The 24,574-nt window shown below is 38.7% G+C and overlaps 1 protein-coding gene and 1 pseudogene across 3 annotated transcripts; one reads left to right on the top strand and one right to left on the bottom strand.

Moving 5' to 3' along the window:
- LOC117503394 overlaps positions 1–12,177 on the top strand; it is a 34,385-nt pseudogene extending 22,208 nt beyond the window's left edge.
- Positions 12,178–12,292: 115 nt separating this feature from the next.
- Positions 12,293–18,580, bottom strand: LOC117503470 (galectin-3-like). 3 transcript variants are annotated; one of them, XM_034162704.1, is made up of 7 exons: positions 18,434–18,512; positions 16,098–16,108; positions 15,366–15,986; positions 15,183–15,271; positions 14,937–15,108; positions 14,659–14,756; positions 12,731–12,815 (listed from the first exon to the last, which is right to left on the bottom strand). In XM_034162704.1, the coding sequence occupies exons 2-7, from the start codon at positions 16,101–16,103 to the stop codon at positions 12,812–12,814; spliced, it is 990 nt and encodes a 329-aa protein (XP_034018595.1). In that variant the 5' UTR covers positions 16,104–16,108; positions 18,434–18,512; the 3' UTR covers positions 12,731–12,811. The 3 variants fall into 3 exon arrangements, with proteins under 3 accessions (XP_034018596.1, XP_034018594.1, XP_034018595.1); XM_034162705.1 differs by lacking the exon at positions 14,659–14,756 and having other exon boundaries at positions 12,293–12,815; positions 15,366–15,887; positions 16,062–16,108; positions 18,434–18,580; XM_034162703.1 differs by lacking the exon at positions 14,659–14,756 and having other exon boundaries at positions 12,293–12,815.
- Between the last annotated feature and the right edge of the window lie 5,994 nt (positions 18,581–24,574).

Genomic DNA, 24,574 nt, shown 5'->3' on the forward strand with positions numbered 1-24,574 from the left:
CTTTGCTGAGATAATCCATCCCACCTCACAGGTGTGCCATATCAAGATGCTGATTAGACACCATGATTAGTGCACAGGTGTGCCTTAGACTGCCCACAATAAAAGGCCACTCTGAAAGGTGCAGTTTTGTTTTATTGGGGGGGGGGATACCAGTCAGTATCTGGTGTGACCACCATTTGCCTCATGCAGTGCAACACATCTCCTTCACATAGAGTTGATCATGTTGTCAATTGTGGCCTGTGGAATGTTGGTCCACTCCTCTTCAATGGCTGTGCAAAGTTGCTGGATATTGGCAGGAACTGGTACACGCTGTCGTATACGCCGGTCCAGAGCATCCCAAACATGCTCAATGGGTGACATGTCCGGTGAGTATGCCGACCATGCAAGAACTGGGACATTTTCAGCTTCCAAGAATTGTGTACAGATCCTTGCAACATGGGGCCGTGCATTATCCTGCTGCAGCATGAGGTGATGTTCTTGGATGTATGGCACAACAATGGGCCTCAGGATCTCGTCACGGTATCTCTGTGCATTCAAAATGCCATCAATAAAATGCACCTGTGTTCTTTGTCCATAACAGACGCCTGCCCATACCATAACCCCACCGCCACCATGGGCCACTCGATCCACAACATTGACATCAGAAAACTGCTCACCCACACGACGCCACACATGCTGTCTGCCATCTGCCCTGAGCAGTGTGAACCGGGATTCATCCGTGAAGAGAACACCTCTCCAACGTGCCAAATGCCAGCGAATGTGAGCATTTGCCCACTCAAGTCGGTTACGACGACGAACTAGAGTCAGGTCAAGACCCCGATGAGGACGACGAGCATGCAGATGAGCTTCCCTGAGACGGTTTCTGATAGTTTGTGCAGAAATTCTTTGGTTATGCAAACCGATTGTTTCAGCAGCTGTCCGAGTGGCTGGTCTCAGACGATCTTGGAGGTGAACATGCTGGATGTGGAGGTCCTGGGCTGGTGTGGTTACACGTGGTCTGCGGTTGTGAGGCTGGTTGGATGTACTGCCAAATTCTCTGAAACACCTTTGGAGACGGCTTATGGTAGAGAAATGAACATTCAATACACGAGCAACAGCTCTGGTTGACATTCCTGCTGTCAGCATGCCAATTGCACGCTCCCTCAAATCTTGCGACATCTGTGGCATTGTGCTGTGTGATAAAACTGCACCTTTCAGAGTGGCCTTTTATTGTGGGCAGTCTAAGGCACACCTGTGCACTAATCATGGTGTCTAATCAGCATCTTGATATGGCACACCTGTGAGGTGGGATGGATTATCTCAGCAAAGAAGTGCTCACTATCACAGATTTAGACTGATTTGTGAATAATATTTGAGGGAAATGGTGATATTGTGTATGTGGAAAAGGTTTTAGATCTTTGAGTTCATCTCATACAAAATGGGAGCAAAACGAAAAGCGTTGCATTTATATTTTTGTTGAGTGTATTTTTACACGTTGCAGTGATTACGTAGTGAAGGAGCCGCACTGCAGAACACGTGGGCGAGAGAGCCGCAGGAATCAGAGCCAGAACAGCCTGAGCCCGGACAGTGCCTGTTCCATGGGTTATGACAGCAGGGAGTCCAGCCCAGACTATGTCCTGGATGGTAACGTCTTTCTATAATGATAATAAGAGACATATTATTAGAAAAAGTGTTACATCAGTGCACAATGTTCACTCGCTACTGAGATCTCAGTCAGACCAGAGAGCAGATTTTGGGCTCAAAATGCTCAGAGACCCCAGTTTTCTATTTGATCCAATAGAACGTTTAAAAAAAAAAACTATATCATATTTGACCCCACAAACTCACCTCTGTCTCTTAGGCTTTAAAAACTCAGGGACCCCAAGTTTCTATATGATACAATGGAAGTTTTTCTCAATCCAATGTAATCAGCCCTTTGCCCTATCTCAGTAAATGATGAAGCTACGGAGCATATTTTGGGCTTTAAATATTCAGGGACCCCGAGATTCTGTTTGATCCAAGGGATCTTTTTCTCCCCTGAAAATCATTAATAACACCAGCTTTGACTATATTAACACACCCCCCTCTATCTTTGTAACTGCTGAGGCTACAGAGCATATGTTGTGCTTCAAATACTCTGGGACCCCAAGTTTCTATTTTCAACCGATGGAACAATTTTTTTCTGAAAAATCACAAAAATAACTGTTTTGAATGTTGATCCAATCAAATCACTCCTTGCTTGATCTCAATAATGGCTACAGTTACTGATCGTATTTTGTGCTTCACATACTCTGGGACCCCAAGTTTCTATTTCAACCAGTGGAACAATTTTTTTTCTGAAAAATCACCAAAATACCTGTTTTGACTGTTGACCCATTCAAATCGCTCCTTGCTCAATCTCAATAATGGTTGAAGCTACCTATCATATTTTATGCTTCACATATTCTGGGACCCCAAGTTTTTATTTCAACTGATGGAACTTTGTTTTCTGAAAAATCACAAAAATACAATGTTTTGAATGTTGACCCAATCAAACCCCTGCTTGCTTGATCTCAATAATGGCTGAAGCTATCAAGCATATTTTGTGCTTCACATATTTTAGGACCCCAAGTTTCTATTTCAACCGATGGAACAATTTATTTTTTTTTCCTGAAAAATTGCGAACATACCTGTTTTGAATGTTGACCCAAATCAAATCAGTCCTTGCTTGATGTCAGTAATGGCTGAAGCTACTAAGCATATTTTGTGCTTCATATACTCTGGGACCCAAGTTTCTATTTCAACCAATGGAACAATTTTTTTCTGGAAAATCACAAAAATACAATGTTTTGAATGTTGACCCAATCAAACCATTGCTTGCTTGATCTCAATAATGGCTGAAGCTACCAAGCATATTTTGTGCTTCACATATTCTAGGACCCCAAGTTTCTATTTCAACCGATGGAGCAATTTTTTTTTTTCCTGAAAAATTGCGAACATACCTGTCTTGAATGTTGACCCAATCAAATCAGTCCTTGCTTGATGTCAATAATGGCTGAATCTACCAAGCATATTTTGTGCTTCACATATTCTGGGACCCCAAGTTTCTATTTCAACCGGTGGAACAATTTTTTTTTTTCCTGAAAAATCACCAAAACACCTGTTTTGACTGTTGACCCAATCAAATCACTCCTTGCTCAATCTCAATAATGGCTGAAGTTAGCAAGCATATTTTTGTGCTTCACATATTCTGGGACCCCAAGTTTTTATTTCAACTGATGGAACAATTTTTTTTTTTTTTTTGAAAAATCAGGAAAATACCTGTGTCCTTGCTTGATCTCAATAATGGCTGAAGTTACTGAGTGTATTTTGTGCTTCACATACTCTGGGACCCCACGTTTCTATTTCAACCGGTGGAACAGTTTTTTTCTGAAAAATCACCAAAATACCTGTTTTGACTGTTGACCCAATCAAATCACTCCTTGCTCAATTTTTTTTTTTTACTGAAAAATCATGAAAATACATGTTTTAAATGTTGACCCAATCAAATCACTCCTTGCTTGATCGCAATAATGGCTGAAGCAACAATCGTATTTTGTGCTTCACGTATTCTGAGACCCCAAGCTTTTATTTCAACTGATGGAACAATTTTGTTTTGTTTTTTTTTTGTTTTTTTTGAAAAATCAGGAGAATACCTGTTTTGACTGTTGACCCAATCAAATCACTCCTTGCTTGATCTCAGTAATGGCTGAAGTTACTGAGTGTATTTTGTGCTTCACATACTCTGGGACCCCAAGTTTCTATTTCAACCGGTGGAACAATTTTTTTCTGAAAAATCACCAAAATACCTGTTTTGACTGTTGACCCAATCAAATCACTCCTTGCTCAATCTCAATAATGGCTGAAGTTACCAAGCATATTTTTGTGCTTCAAATGCACAGGCACCCCAAGGTTCTATTTAATCCAAATTAAAATATTCCATTCAATGCATATGGATTTGCTGTTTTGACCTTTGGTCCTAATGAAGTTTCTATTTGTTCAAACTGGCAATTTTAGCTGAAAATGACCATAAATTCCTGTTTTCACCTTTAACTTCTCGCTATATTTCAATAACAGTTTTTCAGTATATATTGACACACTGAAATAAGCTGAAATAAACTCAGAGCGGTTTGGAAAGTTTTTCTCATTCGATTCTGCAGATGTCGGGTCGCCGAGCCATGGCAGCTCTGACGGGGAACGCGAGAACAAGGGAGACACAGACGTGACGGATATGGACGAGGCCCTGAGGATGGTGACTGAAACGGCTGACCACCATCGCGAGGATTTCCTCAAAGTGAACTTCGAGACGCTGGCAGACAGTTGCAGCACAGGTAGGACGGAGCAATTGGACACATCAACGGTCAGAAATCAAGCCTTTCACAGAACAGGTTGAGAAAGTATGACTAATCTGGAATGGAAACCAAATACTGTATTTGGGGTTGGCTTGTAATAGACGACAGGACACAACCAATGCGGGTTTAGGGAGTTTGATTCTCTATCCCCAAAATGCTGAAAAAAATAGTCGTCTGACTTTCCTTAGTCCAGATAGTTATGGATCTAAATGCAAATCGACTATTTTTTCTGCATTATCTACACTCGTGAGAGTCCTCCTGAAGGTACCTTCTCCTGACCTTAGAGAAACACAGTATCGATTTTCTTATTGTTGTTTCCCTCCTGCCACCTTTCTCCATTCATCTCCCGGTCTGTCTTGGTGTTCACGCACAGGTGAGCAGAGCCAACTCCCGAGGCTCAGTATGTCTTCACGGTTCCTGGCCAGAGGACATAATAACAGGTACTGGATACCGCTTTGGAGCAGCGTTGACTCGGAGATGCAATTATAAACTCACATTGTGCATGGAGCTCTGGTCATCCATCTGTGCACGTCACTGATGCAGCCAAACTGCCGTCTTGAGCTCGTGTTAACTCTGCTTTGGTGGACAATTTGCAGGGCGATGCCTCTTTTTGCAAAGGTACATGGAAATGTGCAAGGCAGCCATTCTGCTCAGCCTTTGATGGAAGATGTAGAGGGCAGTCGAACTGAAAGCAAGAAGACGGCTTTATCTTCTGGCAGGACCCACCGCCCAAAGTAAGAACAACACCCAGAGATAGGAATCAGGGTGTTGATTTAGTTATTCATATTTTCTTATTGATTTATTTACCCAACTTGGATGAAATGTATCATAAATGGCAAACAAAAAAACCCCAAACTCATTTTCTTTGCATAAGTAAAATGATTGTAAAAACATCTCATGAATACCAGTTGGACTCCAAGGACCTTGACCTTCACCTTTGTGATCGGTCTGTGGCTGGCCTTGCCAGGGCATTTCTGGAACCCACCCATATGTATGCCACATTTGGTCCAAATCAGGTTGAAAAACCAGATTCTTTAATGTTGATCTGTTTTGCAACTGCAAAACGGACTATGCTCGAAGACTGGAACTGAAGACCCAATACCCTCCTCCCGTCCCCAACCAACTGATGCTGTCCTCGACGTCTGCGTGGACTTAATAATTCTCAAAAATGTGATGTTCCTCTCTGTATTCTTAAAAATGTTTTTATTAGTATGACCTAAGCAGTGGGTCACCCCTTTGAGTCTGGTCTGCTTGAGGTTTCTTCCTCAAAATTATCAGAGGGAGTTTTTCCTTATCACTGTCGCCTGTGTGCTTGCTCTAGGGTTTCGTAAAGTTAGACCTTACTTGTGTGAAGCACCTTGAAGCAGCTTTGTTGTGATTTGGTGCTATATAAATGAAATAAGTTGTTGAGCTTTGCCAAAATATATTCTTTAAGAACAACTTTTGGGTCAACCTGTGTTGACATACCAAGTTTGGTAGAGATAAAGCAAAAAGACAAAGACAGTAAAATGACTCAGCCAACAACCAGACAGGCAGATATGGCCTTGGTTCCCCAATGATTGGACTTTGGCAAATTTGACCTGAGCAGTTCCATAACCCACCTCCACATGTGTGCAAAGTTTGGTTGACATGGGGAGTGAAGATTGGAATTTTGACCTTTCACCCAAAATTACCTTGAGCTTTCCTAAAACAAACCCTTCAAGCACAATTCTGGGGTCACTTATCGTTCACGTATCAAGTTTGGTGGAAATCGTCCAAAGGACCCAGAAGGAGTCAGAGAACCAACACACAGACAAAGAACATCAACTGGACAAATTGGGCTTGTCTAAATTTGTGCAAGATTTAGATGCAAGAGTTTATTTTTGACGTTAGCATGCTAATGATTGACAAAGGTAAACAAACGCACAGAGAAAATTTACGTAGTTGTCCCATTTATGTCAATAAACTCGGATGAATTTACTGCAGCGTCGAGACAAGAGCTTATTTTTGACTTAAAGCTGATTTGTTGCATTGCAGCAGGACTGATGTCGACGGGGACCGTGCTGCTTCATGCAGAGCCCCGAACACCAAGAAGACTCCACAGACCCGCCTGTGGAGGATATCGAACCCGCCGCCAACGTCACCGTCGCTGTTTGACAGAGCGACTTTGCAGAAATCTCACTCGGCCCAAAACCTGGCTTCAGACTGTACGTATCAGCAACATTTCACCCAATTCTGACAGCACATCTGTTTTTATTTCTGTTATTATCCCCTCAGATGCAATTAAGCTGCCATAAGTTACATTTCTATATAAATTATGTTTTTCCCACCTTTAACGGAAGCCTCAAAGTTTATTTTCTACAAGCTGTAGTACAATTAAATATCAAAATGTATTGAAATGTAATATAAATCCCATTTTTCATTTTTAATAGCATCGTCAGTATTGGTACATTTTTCTGCTGTGGGTTTGAATATAATTTAATAATAGGGGACAGTTCCGTATTTAGTTCAACTGCATTCAATTTGTAGTTTTCTCCCTAATTTTAAAATTATTTTCCTTTTCTCCAGCTCTCTGCTCACCTCTGCCCTCTAGTGACAGAAGGGAGTTCCATCAGAGACCTCGGCAACTCTCAATCAGTCGCGACTTGTCTCGATTGTCTCCCCTCCACGTCTCGTCGCCTCCCACCGGGTCCCCACAGTCCCCTCAGTCGCCCCTGCTGTGGGAGGTTCCTACAGTAAAGCCTCAGCACTCCTACATGAGCCCCACAGCCAGTTCCACAGCCAAGAGCAGCCATTTCTCCCTGTTTGGGGAAGTTGCCCCAAAAGGCACCCCGTCTTCCTCCCCTTCATTTCCCAAGCGAAGGACATCATTGGGAGAGCCGGAGGCAGAGCCTCCGGTGCTGACCTCATCACCTGTATCCACCTTCCTCTCCTCTCTCCTATCCGACGCTCTACCCAGCAGTCCCTCCCAAACCCCTCTGTGTCCCACTGCATCACCAAATCCTGGCACACATCTGACCCAGCTCGTCCCGCCGTCCCGCATCCCGCTTCCCAAGCAGCCGCTCAGCCCTCGGCGCAGCCTGTGTATAGAGGTGAAGCCCGACTCCGGGTGTTCCGGAGGTTCGACGAGGGTTTTGACTCCAGGTGTAGACCCCGGTTGTGATATTGCACCAAATCAAGGAAAGAGATCAGGTTAGATAGAGAGCCCATAGATGGGTCACACACACAAATCATTCATTACACGTGTGTCACTCCCGTTTCTACCTCCAGTGCCGGGCAGACATCCGTCTCTAAACATGGGTCCATCTTTAACAAGTTCTTTCCGGGTGAAGCAGAAAAGAAGCTCACTGTCTGAAAGGTAGTTGAAACATTTGACTATTTTTTTTTAAATGGAATTCCATTTCTAAATTCAAATTTTTCAGATTAATGGTTCAGTTTTCCACTGTGAGCTAATAACAGCGAAAATAATGTAGCTGTTTTTAGCCCACAAACTGTAGTCTTTCATACTAAAAATTTAAATGTTCATGGAAAAAAAAACGTTTATTTGGGTTTAAAAAGAATTGTGCATTTCTAATTATTTTGTTAAATATATTAAACATTTCGCTAAATATTTAAAGAAATGCTCATTGAATTTTAGCTAAATATTTAATTAAACATATTACTGAGTAGTTCAACATTTAACTATTTAGTTACATATGTTTTTTAACAAATATTCAGTTAACAAAATTAAAACAAACAAAATAAGTTTACTGAAATATTTAAGTACACATTACTTAAATAGTGAACTAAACATTTAGTGTTGATCTGTTTAAATGCTTAGCAAAATATTTTGGCAATATATTTAGCTAAATGTTGAACAAAAAAATTGAAGTAAACATTTTGTGACAACATATTGAAATGTTTAGCTCAATATTTAATTAGATATTTAGATAAATGTTTAACTAAATATTTAATTACTACCAATTTAAATGATTAGTAAAATATTTAACAATATATTTAGTTCAATGGTTATTTAAAATGTAAACACATACTTAGTGAATATCCACTGCATTGTTAGTTAAAAAATTAATGAAACGTTTTGCTAAATGCATGCGCAAACACACACACGCACACATGACAGTAAACAATATTTTTTCTTAGATTAAAAATTTTAGTGAAATATTGTAGTTTTCAGCCTACGTGTCACAAAAAATAAGTTAACTGATTTGTCTTTTTTTTCTTTTATTCATGGCTTAATGTGGAATTGAGCCATTAACTTGAATGTGTATGAATTTACAAACAATACCCCATAAATTTTGTGGAGTGATTAAATTATCAATCAGCACTATATTGCAAAGGTCATTACCAACATTAATATTTCTCAGAATCTGAATTTCACTTACTAATAACAGTAACTGATGCACATTTCTAAAATTCATTCCCAGTATCAATGAGTCAAGACAGGTGGCTGTGGCAAAAGAGTGCCCCCTGGTGGCTGAACAGTCCTACAAAACAGCATATGACCCCCAGCCAGGTTTGGCTTCCTGTTCCTTGTCCTCTCCATCAGTCTGTCTCTTTGTGTCATCAACTTTTGGCTCGTCTTCTGTCTCATTTTCCGTCTGTGTTGTCCTGCTGTCAGCATCGTGACTATCAATCATAGTTATTACTGACACACAACTGGCGTTGTCTGTCTCCTCGACAACATTTTTCACATTAGCAGGGGATCTGATGGTGTTCTTCAGAGGGTCTTTCAGTTTTTCTTGCTGTGTTATAGAGGTTTTTTTTTATTATTATTAAAGTTACTTACTCTACCCATTTATACAAATCGGTCACACAATTTATTGGTGCCTATTTTATTCCAAATTTAATGCAATCATATTGAATTGCGATCAAAAGGTGGTGTTTTTTGTTGCTTAATATTGAATAGAATCACTGTCTTGTTGACCTTTGCATCCTCAACATTTCCTTATGCATATTTTATGTTTTCTTTAATTGTATTTCAATTAAAGAAAACATAAAACACTAAAACAACTAAAACTCTAAGGTCAGAATATGGTGACGTTTATAAGATTCTCATTCTGCATACAAAAACCAAATAGGGGTTCAGATATGTAAGACTGTGAGATATGTCGCATGAATCTAAAACTAAATATTTCATGTGAAATTTGCTTTTCAGTGCAAAGTTTTTACATGCACGGCTGTAGAATTGTCAGATGTGGAGGATATATCATTTGAAACCCTAGACATGTTGATCTGTAAATGTTAGCTAAATGCTAATTTAGCATATTATGACCCCTTTAAATTTTAACCTTTTACATTCGAGGGGAATTTCTCAAGAGCATCACAACATTAAACATTTTATTCTTTGGACTTTATGTGAATAAGACACAATTTTTCTCTGGAGCTCAATCTGTAACCGCTCGAGCACTGTGATCATGATTGGCTGCGCTGAGCTCCCGCGCAGCTTGTGATAGGTTGAGACAATCACATGACTGAAGAGACTTGGCTGCTGATGTGCTCATTTGTCAGGGTCTTTGGTAAACATTTCACAGCCTTTCACTGTTTTAGATTAGATTACATTAGATAGAATTTTATTAATGGGAAGACTCATGGAAATTGAGGTTCCAGCAGCATTGTATAGCAGCACACAGAGTATTAAAAGTAAAAATAAAGAACAATTCGCAAATGTAAATACCAGAAATACTGCCCTGCCCTCTACCTCCTGCCCCTGAGTGAGGAGTTGTACAGTTTGATGGCCTGAGGGACAAAAGAGTTTTTCAGTCTTCTGCTCCTGCACTCGGGAAGGAGCAGCCTGTGGCTGAAGAGGTTTAAATTGACATCAGGTGACCTTGCGGCTGCATGTGGCACTCGGGTTGCAACTTTGAGACTCCAGCTTTGTATTGTTTGTGAGATTTTGCACACCAAAAGTGCCTTACAAATGCTGATGATTTAATTGTGAAAACATTGAGATTATATCCAGTCCACATTTGCACCTTGAGCTCCACAGGATACCAACTGTGAAATCATTTTACGCAGTTTCCCAGCATGCACTCTCCTCTGTTCTTTTCTTAGTTTCTCTTCTTTTTTTTTTCCCTAACAATCTTCAACCCCCCTGCTTGACATTTACTGTGCGCCTGCTGCGCTGCAGAACTGCATGTGCGCACTGTGTGTACTGTAGTGTCTTTGTCTCTGTTCCGGTTTTGCTCCAGTCAAGTCATTCTCCCACTTTCTTTGCAGATTCCTCGCTCTCAGTGGAAACTTGTAGGCAGGCCATCACGGAGCTCCACAGCAGTCTGAGGAGAACCATCACGCTGTATTCTACGGTCAGTGCGTGTGTGTTTGCGTGTGAGAGATGGAGAGGTTGAGAGCTGCGTGAAAGGAAATCTAACAGGCTGAAAATCTTTTTATGCTCCAATTTTTCAGATTTAAATGCTCATTCTTCTCCATCTTACTTCTATAAACATAATTGACCATAATAACAATCAACATAATCTCTTTTTTGTGAAGTTTTTGCATCTTTTACTATTTTCTCTGTTATTTCTATTTGTACCAGTGCAACTGCTTCTTGTTGAGATATAAAGGTGCTATAAATGGCATTTGAAACATTAATGTAGCATCCAACAAGTATTTTCTATGTCCGTATTCAGTGGTTTAAAAGGCGTTCTGTCAAGTTAATGAAGCAACACTCCCTCTGTGCTCTGAGCTTTTTCATCCCGTTTACGTTCTTTGTCTGGCTACACATGCACGTTTTGTGCATGACATTTCACTGTGTGCACGTATAGTATGTGTGAGTCCTGGCCTGTGCATGTAAATTTACTTACTGAAGCAAATTTGAGCCAGAGACCAAGGGGGGAAAGAAGTCTAATCAGAAAGAAATCCGACAAAGTAAAGCTTTGTCTTGACAACATTTGGTCCTACAACAAATAGCATTCAGTAAATTATAGTGTTAAACTAACTCTTATCATAGTGTTAAATCTATGGTAGTATAAATGACTGTATTACAGTTGAACCACTTTATAGATCTGATTTCACACTATAATAGTGTTTATTTAACACTTTTTTCACACCAGGTCTTGCGCAGTGAAGATCATCAGATGAGGAGCATCCTGTCGCAGGCCTTGATCTCCGTTCAGACCGAGCTGAGTTGTCTGCCTCACCCCAGCTCATGGTGTGATGTTGACCAAGAGGTCAAAGGTGATGGAGAAAAGGCCCTGGCTCTGATGGAACAGTACGCCGAGCTGCTACTGAAGTCAGTGGAGAGGAAACTCGACACCAAATCCTGAGGAGAAAGGCCACTGTACATGCCAGTATCTTGTGTGAACAAGCCGACAAACGTGCACTAACAAACAGTAGCACTGTGACGTGCGCGCTTCTTCTTTATTTTGCACAGAGATATCTGAGAAATTTATTTGAGTGAAAAGCAAAGTTTATTTTCTGTGGGGAAGATTTTGCACTGGAAAAAAGTTAAAGAAAGGTTGCCATATCTGTTTATCTTTGTAAAATGAATCAAACTGGTGGCTCAGGGGCCAGAAAAGGCCAACAGTTTACAGCCCACGGCATCAAATATAGACCACTTCATCATTTTCCTTCTGCAGATGAAATGAGGAAAAAGTGGGCGCTTATGTACAGGATATTACAGCAAAATACTGTATTCCCTGTCAAATACTCAGGTGCATTTCTCCAAACTTTACCGTAAAGTAATGGTTCTTAATTTTTTCTTCTTTGGTGCTGCTTTTTGATCAATAGGATTACGTCAAAAATTACTTTATAAAGCCAGTATGTATATTACGCAATGTTCCTGGTACTTATTGGTGTTTAATCAGTTTTTGTCTTGTGCTCTTTCTGTACATATTTAAATGTTTTCATAGGTGCTGATTTTAATATCTAATGTTGCATTTCTCTGTTTGTTTTTTTTGTTTTGCTATTGCACATTTTCAAGATTTCTTCTTCATCGAGCTCTGTGAGATAAAATAAAAGTAAAAACATTTGCTGTGATGTCTTTATTGTCAAGTTGTTATATATTACAGTTAAACCATAATGCGGCAAATAAGTTATTTTCAGACATTTGTTGTGTTTTAGTAGCAATAGTGGAAAACCTGATTATGCACTGTAATCGCAGTTATGGGTCCAAACACCCCAAAATGGGTAAAAACAAACAATGTGCACTAAAAAGTTAGTATGTAAATTGTTTTTAGAATGAGCTCTGCTCATATTGTTGCACATCATTATGTAATACATGTATCACATCTATGCAGTTTGATGATTATTTTAAAAACAAGTACATTTCTGTAATCATCTGCTTATAGCGCACTAACATTTTGTGTATTTATTGCACCGTGTGTGTCTCAGCTATGGGAGTGTCTCCACATTGACGTAGGTCAGGACGACATCATGCAGGATGTTGATTCTGTCAATCTGGTTGAGCTCTCGGATGCGGTGCCTGAACTCAAACAGAGGTATGTTGTTCACTGCCACCCTGAACGCCTCCTGTGTGCACAAGATCTTCATCTGAAATAGATCACACAGGATTTTTACTGTGGAGTGCCAGTTTGAGCTGTGGTTACAAAATAGCATGAAGGTGTAAAATTAGTATTATTCTTGCAATCAAAACTTCATTGAAGAATCCATAGTAAGGTCAAGTTGTTATATATTACAGTTAACACCTTTTATCATATAATTGAAAAATATATGGGGAAAAAGGACTCACTTTTGTATTATTATTTTTTTTTATATATAATTTTATGACATTAAAGCTATTTAAAAAAACGGATTTAAGACTTTAAAATGAAGAAAAAAAAAGCTCAAATGGCTATAAAAGTGATGATTTAGTTGTATTAAAGGGGTACTGAGGTGTAGAGTAATATAGACTTTTTTAGTTCATTGTGTATAGATTTGCTTTTACTTTGACAATAATTTGAGAAGACAGGTTTGACATAAATAATTTTATTCATTCAAACATTTTCTGTCGTTTATCTGGGTCCAGGTCGCCACCGTTCATCCAGGCCCTATCCTTTGCGAGGGATCCCAAGGTGTTCCCACGCCAGCTGGGAAATCTAATCCCTTCAGCGTGTCCTGGGTCATACCCGGGGTATCCTCTCAGTTGGACATGCCTGGAAGACCTCCTGAGGGAGACGACCAGGGGGTATCCTCACCAGTTGCCTGAACCACCTCAGCCGGCTCCTTTCTGTGCGAAGAAGCAGCGGCTCTACTCAGAGTCCCTCCCAAATAGTCAAGCTTCTCTTATTCTTTTGGTTATTAACCAAGGTTCGTGAACGTAGGTGAGGATAGGAGCATAAATCGACTGGTAAATTAAGAGCCTCGCCTTCTGGCTCAGCTCCTTCTTCACCGCGTCAATCTGGTATAGCGTCCATCAAACTTCAGGTGCCACTCCAATCCATCTGTTGTTCTCACGATCCAACTTACTCCCACTTGTCAACAAGACATAAATTGTGATTTGTAAATTAGTTTCTTTAGCTTCAACTAGCTTGTCAGTTATCTTTACATTCAGTAACATGTAGATTAACTTAGTTATTTTACTGATCGACTTCACCATTCAGTTAACTTTATCGTTGGATAGTTATATGCAGCTAGTTTAATTTTAAATTACTTTTATGCAAGTCTTTAAAATATTGCTATTTACACATTTCTTTTTAGAGTTTAACAATTGGTTAGCCTTCTATTAGGTCAGGTTGTATTCAGTTAGTGATTTTTACTGTTCCATTAGCTTTAGATTTGCTTTGGCTAGCATGATATGTAGCTAGTTTTAGTTTAAGTTAGCTTTATATGAGGCTTTATATGCAGTTTTTTCTGTTAGCTTCATTTTTAGTTATTTTTAATTAAGTTCATTTAAGAGTTAGTTAATGTTTGGCTGCCTGTGCCTTCAGTTTGTTTTTTTTTTTTAAATGTAGTTCACTTTTATATTAACTTTATAAATATTAGCTTTACATTCAGTTTGTTTCTTTGTTTTGGCAGCTTTATATTTAGTTCATTTTAGATTTTTTTATTTTAGAGTATGTTAATATTTGGCTTTTTCTATATATTTTTTAAAATATTCAATCACAATTTTAGTTAGTTTTATAGTTGTTAGCTTAATATTTTACATGTATAGCTTTTGTTTATATAGGTTGTTAGCTTTATACTTTTTATGTGTGTGTGTGTTTGTGTGTGTGTATTATATATAATTTTATTGGACTGGTACAATAACAATAAAGGGTTTTTGTTTTCTATATTTCTATATATTACATCAGTTTTGTAGCATAAGTTATTGGATTAATGAACATATACGCCAACACTGAGTGACAGCTCTTTAGTACTTCTAAACATGTGTTATTAATGTAGAGCAACATGATACCTCCAGGAGCCTCCCGGCAGTACTGCGGAACCCTTATCTAGGACCAGCCTGCCCAAATGGTTTTCCAACCCTTTCCAGCTTTTCAGCCAAACGTTAGCCTGACATTTAACCATGAGAAAATGACCTCGAGTCAGCTAAAGGCACCATGTGTAGCATTTTGAAACATCAAAAGCAACATGCTGTTTGCTGAATATTATAATTTATTGATGTTAGCATGCTACACATAGCATCTTTAAGCGCTATTCTGCAATGTTCCTGCAGTCAGACTCCTTGCTCACCTCAAATGGGCTCCCAAGAGCAAAAGGGAAGGGTCCTTTCAGGTCCCTCTCTTCTGGACCCCAGCGCTCGCCGATTTTGTGGTTTCGTACCACCACCTGTTTGCCCCCCTCGTTGAAGCGGGGGTTGATGTGAAAGGCGATGTCGTTGCCTCTCAGAAAGTTCACAGTGAACCTGTTGGAGAGTTGTAGACAGTGTGTAGTACCATCATGTGGTCAATGCTAAAGTGAACAAAAGCTTTAGCTTACATTTTAGCATTCGGTTTGACATAACCCATGATGGTCATCATCATCTTGTCGTAGACCCCTCGAGCCAGGTTCAGGTTGTAGGGGACACTCTAGACAACAACAAAGTGAGATAATAACCTGAATGTTAAAGGTGTCACGGCTCATCATCAATAGATATAAAACCTGTAAAATGATTTGACTCACAAGCGGTCCAGAGATGGTTGGTAGCCAGTGTGAAGGCGCAATACCTGGATTTTGTCCAGGCCATCCTGATTGACCTGGGTTGTAAGGCCAAGCAGGGGGTGTAGGCCAACCTGGGACATTTGGATGGACACTTGGAGCATGTGTTGGGACTGTAGGTGTAGGTGGAGCTGGAGCTGGGAGTTGGGCTGGAGTTGGAGCTAGGGTTGGAGAGGGCTGGTACTGGGGTCCTGGCCAACAAGGCTGGCAGGCTTGCGTTGGTGCGGGACCTGGCACCGGTGCTGGAGGAACAAAAGTTGGTGTTGGAGCAGGAACTGGAGTTGGGGCAGGGACTGACATCGGAGCCGGTTGCGTCCCAGGCCAGCAGGGTGTGCTCGACTGTCCATACCAGCATGGCTGAGGCTGGGCGGGCTGCTGTCCTGGCCACGCAGGGAACCCTGCTCCAGAGGACTGGCTGGGCCAAAGGCTGTTCGCCTGTGGGGCAGAGCCAGACGGCGTGCAGCTGCCACACAGCGGATCAGCGTGCTGAGAGGAAGGGCAAGGTGGCGAGGATGGGGAAAGAGATTCAGGGGGCAGGATGGCAGCACGGGGAAGGGAGAGGGTGGAAAGGATGGAGGACACCAACTTGCAGTTGCAAACATAGCCAAGTGACAAAAGCAAAGACTTCCATTTAGTTGCAGTGAGTGGTGTGATTCTTACCAGAGTAGGCGTCAGAGAATTTGACGAGGTACTTACATCCATTCTACCTGTTGGAACAACATTCAAACATTCAAGACTCAACTCGTGGTGAAATATGTCTCCATGTTGCCACCAGAGGGCGCTAAAGCCTTTCAGGATGTCAAAGTAAATGATGCACCCCAGCACCATCTGCATGGACATATTGTAGGAACTGAAGCTTATTGTCTGCTAAGGAGTGAGAAAATTGAATGATGGCTGCAGAAAACATTCAGAGTTATAAAGAAACTGCACATTGTCTCTGGGTTATGTCAGCGATTTATGTGCACTTACAGAGGAATGTGCAGAAACAACAATTCTTTGCTGTTTCTGACAAAGCCTCGCTGTTCCCATGACTGCAGTTGTAATTGTTTTTTCCTGATGTCAATATTTTATGCTTCTGTCACTCTGATTGTCTTTTGAGATAATATTGCAAAAGGTATTGCATTGATTTCAACCAAATTTTATGCACCTTGGTTTGTGTGAGGGAAGAGTTGATTAAATTTTGTGCATCAGATTTTTCCTATTTTATATACGTATATATATATATACATACGTATATACGTATATATATATACGTGTATATATATACGTATATACATACGTGTATATATATACGTATATATATACGTATGTATATACGTGTATACGTGTATACGTGTATACGTATATACGTATATATATATACGTGTATATATATACGTATATACATACGTGTATATATATACGTATATATATACGTATGTATATACGTGTATACGTGTATACGTGTATACGTATATACGTATATGTATATACGTATATGTATATACGTATATGTATATACGTGTATATACGTATACGTGTATACGTATACGTATATGTATATACGTGTATATACGTATATACGTGTATATACGTGTATATACGTATATACGTGTATATACGTATATACGTGTATATACGTATATACGTGTATATACGTGTATATATACGTATATACGTGTATATACGTATATACGTGTATATACGTGTATATACGTGTATATACGTGTATATACGTGTATATACGTGTATATACGTGTATATACGTGTATACACGTGTATATACGTGTATACACGTGTATAAGTTTTTGTTTCCTCCATTGAGTTTGCGCACATTTTATTTTTATGACTGTTTTGTCAAGTAAACTTCTGAGTTATTATAACATTCTTATGTTGTTGTATTATATTATTAAAATTCCTAAAATTATGCTCTTTAAACTTACTGTGAAAACTGTCAACAGATCACATACATTAAATTAAAAAATGGCAATAACAGAACCATGTGCGAAAATATGCACTTCTTTTGGTTTAATTCAATTCAATTCAATTTCAGTATAGCACAACTACAGCATCGCTTTTGCAGGTAGATTTCATTAGACAAGTCAACGGATGAATACAGAAACATTTCCAAATCACAAAATATGCTTTGCATTTTTGTTTGCATTAATGCAAATACTACTGGAGTAGGCAGTCCTCAAAAATCAGAGGAACGGAGAATAGATTTTTTTAAAAATTATTTCAACTTAACTAAAGTTGTAAAGTTGTAAAATTGTAACATCAAAATTTCTCGAGACAGCAGTTTTTTTTTTTTTTTTTTTAAGAGTGTAGTGAGGGAAGCCACAAAGACACACATGATCTGTGTGATTGGACAAACTGTGCATAGTGATTTTTGTCTGTTGCATCACCACTTATACAGCTTCTTGGTGGACTGGCACAAATAAGGAATTATACTGAAGAAAGAACCAACTTAAAAAAATGTTTCAATTGGTAGCACCTGTATGAATTAAGTTGTTTGAACTTAAGTTTGTAAGTTAGGCTGGATCTAACTTACTAACTTAAGTTCAAACAACTTAACAATTCATTTAACTTGTTTCAACTATTCTCTTTTTTCAGTGTACATAAAAGAAGATGTGAAATGAGAATTGAGCCCAGATTTAATATGTTTTTCTGTATGGAAAATTATTAATTCTTGCAGTAGTGTTCAAGTTTACCACACAATTTCATATAATAATGATTAGAAATGTAATTATCCAATAATTTATACAAAAACTCATATTCAGAGAAGGAGATATTATTAAGATGTCTAACCTTTAGTATTATTATATTATTATGGCATTCATGCCCACTAATGTCTTAATTATTACAACAGAGACCATTGTTACTGTTGTGGTTGCTACAAATGCATTTTGCTTATTTATACATATTACATATATACCAGCTTTTTATTGTATTCAGTGTTCTAATTTTACTTTATTCAAGTTTTAGGAACCCTGTGGTCCAGAATTCCTCATATTTTGTCCTCCAGAATCTATATATTATTTTATAGATGTTACCTTTTCTTGTCTTTCCTCCTCAGGTGTGCACGGAGCAGGCTGTTGTTCAGGACATTCAGCTAGTTTGTCCCCGAGCACACAGACACACTTTTATACCCCAAACGGTCGTCATTTGACCACTCCTCACTTCATCACTCCAGTTTTAGTCAAAGAAAAATGACACCACACCCTCACATGTCACAGCCAACACGGAAATAAGACACAGCAGGTAAAATGTTCATATGACCAAAAGTGACTTTAGTTTCATGTTCATTGGCTCCACTTTTAAAGTGATGGTTGAACTTTGATAGAAAAAGCGATAGAGAAGGATGAGTAAAAAGGATGAAATTGTCTGATAGCTCGAGTGGAATCAGAAATACACAAAAATGTATAATTTTCTCAGGATCTCAAACAAATGACAGCTGTTCTCTTGACCTTAATGTGAGACAGTGACTACACAATGACCTGTTGAGTTGTCAGTCATGGGACTGTGTGTGTGTCTAAGTTAAACCGTTATAGTCGAATAGTCCGAATTGTTCGCCATGTTCCACTGACTCAGATATTGACAAAGTGACAACTTTGACATCACTTGCTATTAATTCATTGCTTGGGTAACTTGTATTTGTCACTCAATTTTGATTTGTTATGTTGCTTATTATGCCTCAAAAATGTATTTTAAAATCTAACTCCATTATATGTAGACATTTATTTTAAATTGAAATAGTTCCAAACCATGCTCAAAAACTATCCATTGCTTGTCAGTAGTAAATGTATCATTCACCTTTCTCTTTATGAAATAAACATACCAAAACACATTTTTTAAAAATATGTATGTTAACATTTAAAAGGGAGGCAATTATTCTGGAACTGTTTTGCAACTATGTTCATTTTTGAGTTTAAGAACAATGTAGCCTGGTGTTGACTTTGTTTTTGGTCAGTACATTAAAATTAAAAATTACTGTCTCATCTGCGTACAACTGATAGCTTCTTCTACAGATATTTAAAGATCACTGATGTACAAACCAAAATGAAGCAAGATTGAATTTAAATCTATTGTAATTTTTTGTGTCTTTTTTGAGAAATTGTTTAAACTGGGTATTTATTAGTTATTTGTTATCTACAGCCTGATTCAGGATTATTTGTTTGTTTATTTATTTGTTTATTTTTTGGCCGGCATATTAATAGTGTCATACACTTCACGTGCAATCCCTTTAAAGATATTTGGAAACTAGTTGATTAATAGATAGAAAAGAGTGGGTCTAAGGAATGAGCCTTGTGGAATACCAGTCATTATCAATACCAATGATTGTTTTAGAATTACATCGTTACTTTCCTGAAATGAACAAATTGCTGTCAAGCTTGCACATCCAACCCAAGCAAACTGACAATTCATGAAAAAAACTGTCACTACACAGGTTTACTTATAAATACCTCACAACTGATGGCATTACATGCTGTTTTTTTTTAAAGTCCCGTAACATTGTCCAATGTACTTCTAATGGATTTAACAAAAAAAGATGATGGAATTTCAGTTGGCTATTCTCAACAGTGTTAGGCCATTAAATGCAATAAAGCATAACTTTTAATGAAACACCAAAAACTTCATAATTTACAGAAATGTGTAATTGGAAAACTGTTTGTCACCAATGTTGAGTTACAATGGAATTATCACGTGGATTAATACATTATATATGCAACATTGCAGAGGTGGGGTGAAGTCACTGTCAAGTCATTTTCAAGTCATCAATTTGCAAGTCCCAAGTCAAGTCTCAAGTCAGCTTGCAAACAATTGGTAGTCATTGTGACTTGAGACTTGACTTGGGACTCGCTGATTCATGACTTGAGAGTGACTTGATGGTGACTTTATCCCACCTCTGCAACATTGTGGAAAACTTATAACTAACTTAATAAACTATTCTTTATGTTCATTTTTTTTTTTTTTAATCAAGGAGAAACATCCGGGGTCAAATAGTCAAATCTCTAATCAGCCATCCATTAAATCTCCATGACAACAACTTCATAATAAGAAACACTCAAATGTGTGGATTCCAACAAGTGCACCGTTTGTCTGCACACCAGTATTAGATTAACTATCATCACTGCTGAAAGATGCTGCAGATTGCAAAACATCTTGGAATGGTGAGACTTAATCCTTCAAGAATTCAGTGCCAGGCATTTTAAACCAGAGTTCTCAAAGTAACAGCTCGGGTGGTAGATCCCGTCCACAAGGAAAAGGAAATATTTACTGTTTATTATTAATAACTGCACTGCATTTCTACACCACTTTGTAGAAATGCTGATGTTGTTGGCTTACAGGTCGGATGCTGGGATTGTCTCTTGCTGCACCTCCGGATGGAGTAGGTAGATGGCAGCACCTGTGCCATGACCTCATGGGGTCAGCTGTGGCCAAGTGACACGCATTTTGTCTGAGATGAGGAGGAAGACATCGTGCACTCTGCTGCCACCTGCTGAACACTACCACCTACTGGATGGTTTGTAGCAAATTATGCATTTCATATTTAAAGACTACAGTGCAGTGCAGGGACTGTACATGCACGAACACACACACACACACACACACACACACACACACACACACACACACACACACACACACACACACACACACACTGGGTGATTCTTTAACTATGGGCACTATTGGCCTTGTAAATGTAATTTCCACCACACCATTGCCTTACAATATAAAGCGCCTTGGGGCAACTGTTTGTTGTGATTTGGCGCTATATACATGTGCTCTGATGTCATTGTTTATCTCCATAGAAACTACCCAAACAATCTTTCATACAAACTGTTTAGGGACATTACAGTGTTGTGGTGGAAATTACGGCAATAGTGTGGGACAACTACATTTTGTTTAAAAAAAATCACAACAGTTGTATGACATTGAATACCCCAATTATGTTTTGATTATTTTACTGATATTTTATTCAGAGATATTTTAAAATATTAGAAAAAATGTTTCTTTACCATTCATTTTTATCATTGAAGATCAAAAGTCTGGGTGTGGGACAAGCACAAAACGGCAATATTTGCATATAATGATGCTGAAAAAAGGCGAAAAAGTCATCATAGACTACTAGAACAAATTTCTTAACACACTTTCATTGTAAAGATAACTATAAAAGTGTGAAATTTCCCCTTTTTTTCTGTTTTTCATACAATATGATCAAAGGACATAAGTGCCCGTAGTCTAAGAATCACCCACACACTGCCTGTGAAAAACAAATGTTGCACCATGTGGCCCCTTTAAGGTCAAAGGTTAACATTTGTGCAAACTTGTTTTCCATTTTAGACAAAGAAGGAATGAAACAAGCAGCAAAATGATGTGGAAATATTTTGCACATGACAGTGACAAAAAGCATGTTTTTTTTTTTTTTTAAAAGAACAAGTTAATTCATATTCTATACTTGCTTATTCGACTTATTGATACCGGTGATAGTTTTGGTGTGGTGTGGGGGGAGATATAGTAAGGAATTATTTGATAGTGAATTGAAGGTTTCTGCAGGAATTGTAGGGAATTGTATTGGTTTCAACTGTATATTCCCAAATGAGATCTTTCTTGTGTGTGTGGGTGAGTGGGGGGGGAATCCACATTATTTGGCTCATGTGTGCCAACCGCTAAAACTATAGAACTTGATTTTTTAATCACACATCCCTGATGTTCTATTGAAGAATAAATATGCCCAACAATATAAAATCTGCGCGCACGTTCGCCACATGTGGTCCATGTGGTCATGACTGCCTGTTGGGTGTGATGATGTCATTCTTGAGAGATCTCCCTTTGTAGTGTCGACCAATCAGGAGGCAGGAAAAAAAAGGAGGTAAGCGTGAGGCGTGCTGCTGTTAGGCAGACGAGGCCAATCTGGCAGGAGGAAGCTTTTCTAAAGAGACAACATTAGCCTCTGATAGGCTCCGGGCCTTGTTCCAATACTCATAACCCCCTTAGCCCCCCCACCCACCCCCCAAATCTCTTCTTCACTGCTACTTTCCTATTACAAATGCAAAATCTATATTAAAAAATAGATTATTTTGATTTTGTTTGCCACTGTAGTATTGGATTTTAAATCATCTGTGACAGTTTTCTGAGCGGTAAGGATGCTTCAAACTGCAGCAAACAAGGGAAGGAAAATAAAAGGTGGTACTAGATAATGCTGTTGCCATGGGAATAGCGGCACATTTTTGACGAGTGTCTTTGTGCACATATTTTCCTGTGTGTGTGTGTGTTTTAATGCAACATGCATAAATGGGTGATTCTTAGACTACGGGCACTTATTATGTCCTTTGATCATATTGTATGAAAAACAGAAAAAAAAGGGGAAATTTCCCACTTTTATAGTTATCTTTACAATGAAAGTGTGTTAAGAAATTTGTTCTAGTAGTCTATGATGACTTTCACCTTTTTTCAGCATCATTATATGCAAATATTGCCGTTTTGTGCTTGTCCCACACCCAGACTTTTGATCTTCAATGATAAAAATGAATGGTAAAGAAACATTTTTTGTAATGTTTTAAAATATCTCTGAATAAAATATCAGTAAAATAATCAAAACATAATTGGGGTATTCAATGTCATACAACTGTTGTGATTTTTTTTAAACAAAATGTAGTTGTCCCACACTATTGCCGTGATTTCCACCACAACACTGTAATGTCCCTTTAAACAGTTTGTATGAAAGATTGTTTGGGTAGTTTCTATGGAGATAAACAGTGACATCAGAGAACATGTATATAGCGCCAAATCACAACAAACAGTTGCCCCAAGGCGCTTTATATTGTAAGGCAATTGTGTGGTGGAAATTACATTTACAAGGCCAATAGTGCCCGTAGTTAAAGAATCACCCAAATGTGAAATCCAACAACATAGTGGCTGGAGTCCATTCACTTGTATTTTCACAACCTACCACTAGATGGCGATAGCAAATTCTTACAGGAAGAAGTAGCCATGAGTAACCATGGTAACAATATGAATCTATTGTGTTTCGAAAGTCATTTCAAGATGGGATGCATGATAGAAATGCATGATAGAGATGCATGATAGAGACATACCATGGATAACAAAGCAGTGCAACATGACATGAGGAGCTATATATAAAATATAATAAAATATATTCATCTTAGCCCAAGATGAAGCAATGTACTAAATTTCGAGGAAGCATGTCCAAAAAAGTGGGTTTTTAAAATCACTAAACAGACCTGAAATCCCACAATTCCACTGAAAAGCTGTGCGATCTGTGAGACACGCCCACCGAACTGGTCATGTGAGGCGCTACATCATAACACTGGTCAACATGATTTTTCTTGCATGGAGTTTTTCAACAGATCTGGGGTAATTTGGGGGTGCTGAATCCAAATCTGGTGTTAGTTTTGACCAATCGCATCACGTTTTGAGATATGAAAACTTATTTCTCGTATCAAGCATTGAAGCAAAAGCTACAGTCTCACACACCTCTTCAGCGCCATAAATGATATTACAGCTCTTGTTCACATTTCGCTAACCCGATTTAAAAATTATGCGTTTGAAGGTGCATTTGTGCGTGATTAGTGGCGTCAAATGCCTGAGTGAAAGAGCAAATTTTGTGTAATCCATCAATATGGAACATGCAGACTGCAAAAAAAAAAAAGAAAAAAAAAGTGATGTGATAGAGGAAATCCAAGCTCAGATTTGGATTCAGCACCTCAAAATGACCCTAAATCAGTTCTCAAAGTCCATGCAAGAAAAAAAGAAATTGTTGACCAGTGCAATCCATGCTGTGAGCCATAAAGTACTGGGTCAAGGCCTTATCCAGCCCGTGGGTCACCAGTTTGCAACCCATGTTTACATTTCTCACATGCACCTCAGCTGTCTTATAATCATGATTATAACCCCAGATTCTCAAATATTATCTCACCTTAATAACAAACATTTGCGTTATTTGAGTTTTACGCACATTTTTATGATCTTTTTCTTTTTAATTTAAATTGTGACATATTTCCTCACAAATGTCAGACAAGAAGCGGCTGGAAAGTGACGTGTGTGTGTGTGTGTGTGTGTGTGTGTGTGTGTGTGTGTGTGTGTGTGTGTGTGTGTGTGTGTGTGTGTGTGTGTGTGTGTGTGTGTGTGTGTGTGTGTGTGTGTGTGTGTGTGTGTGTGTGTGTGTGTGT

The sequence above is a fragment of the Thalassophryne amazonica genome, chromosome 21 (assembly GCF_902500255.1).
Source record: "Thalassophryne amazonica chromosome 21, fThaAma1.1, whole genome shotgun sequence".
NCBI lineage: Eukaryota > Metazoa > Chordata > Actinopteri > Batrachoidiformes > Batrachoididae > Thalassophryne > Thalassophryne amazonica.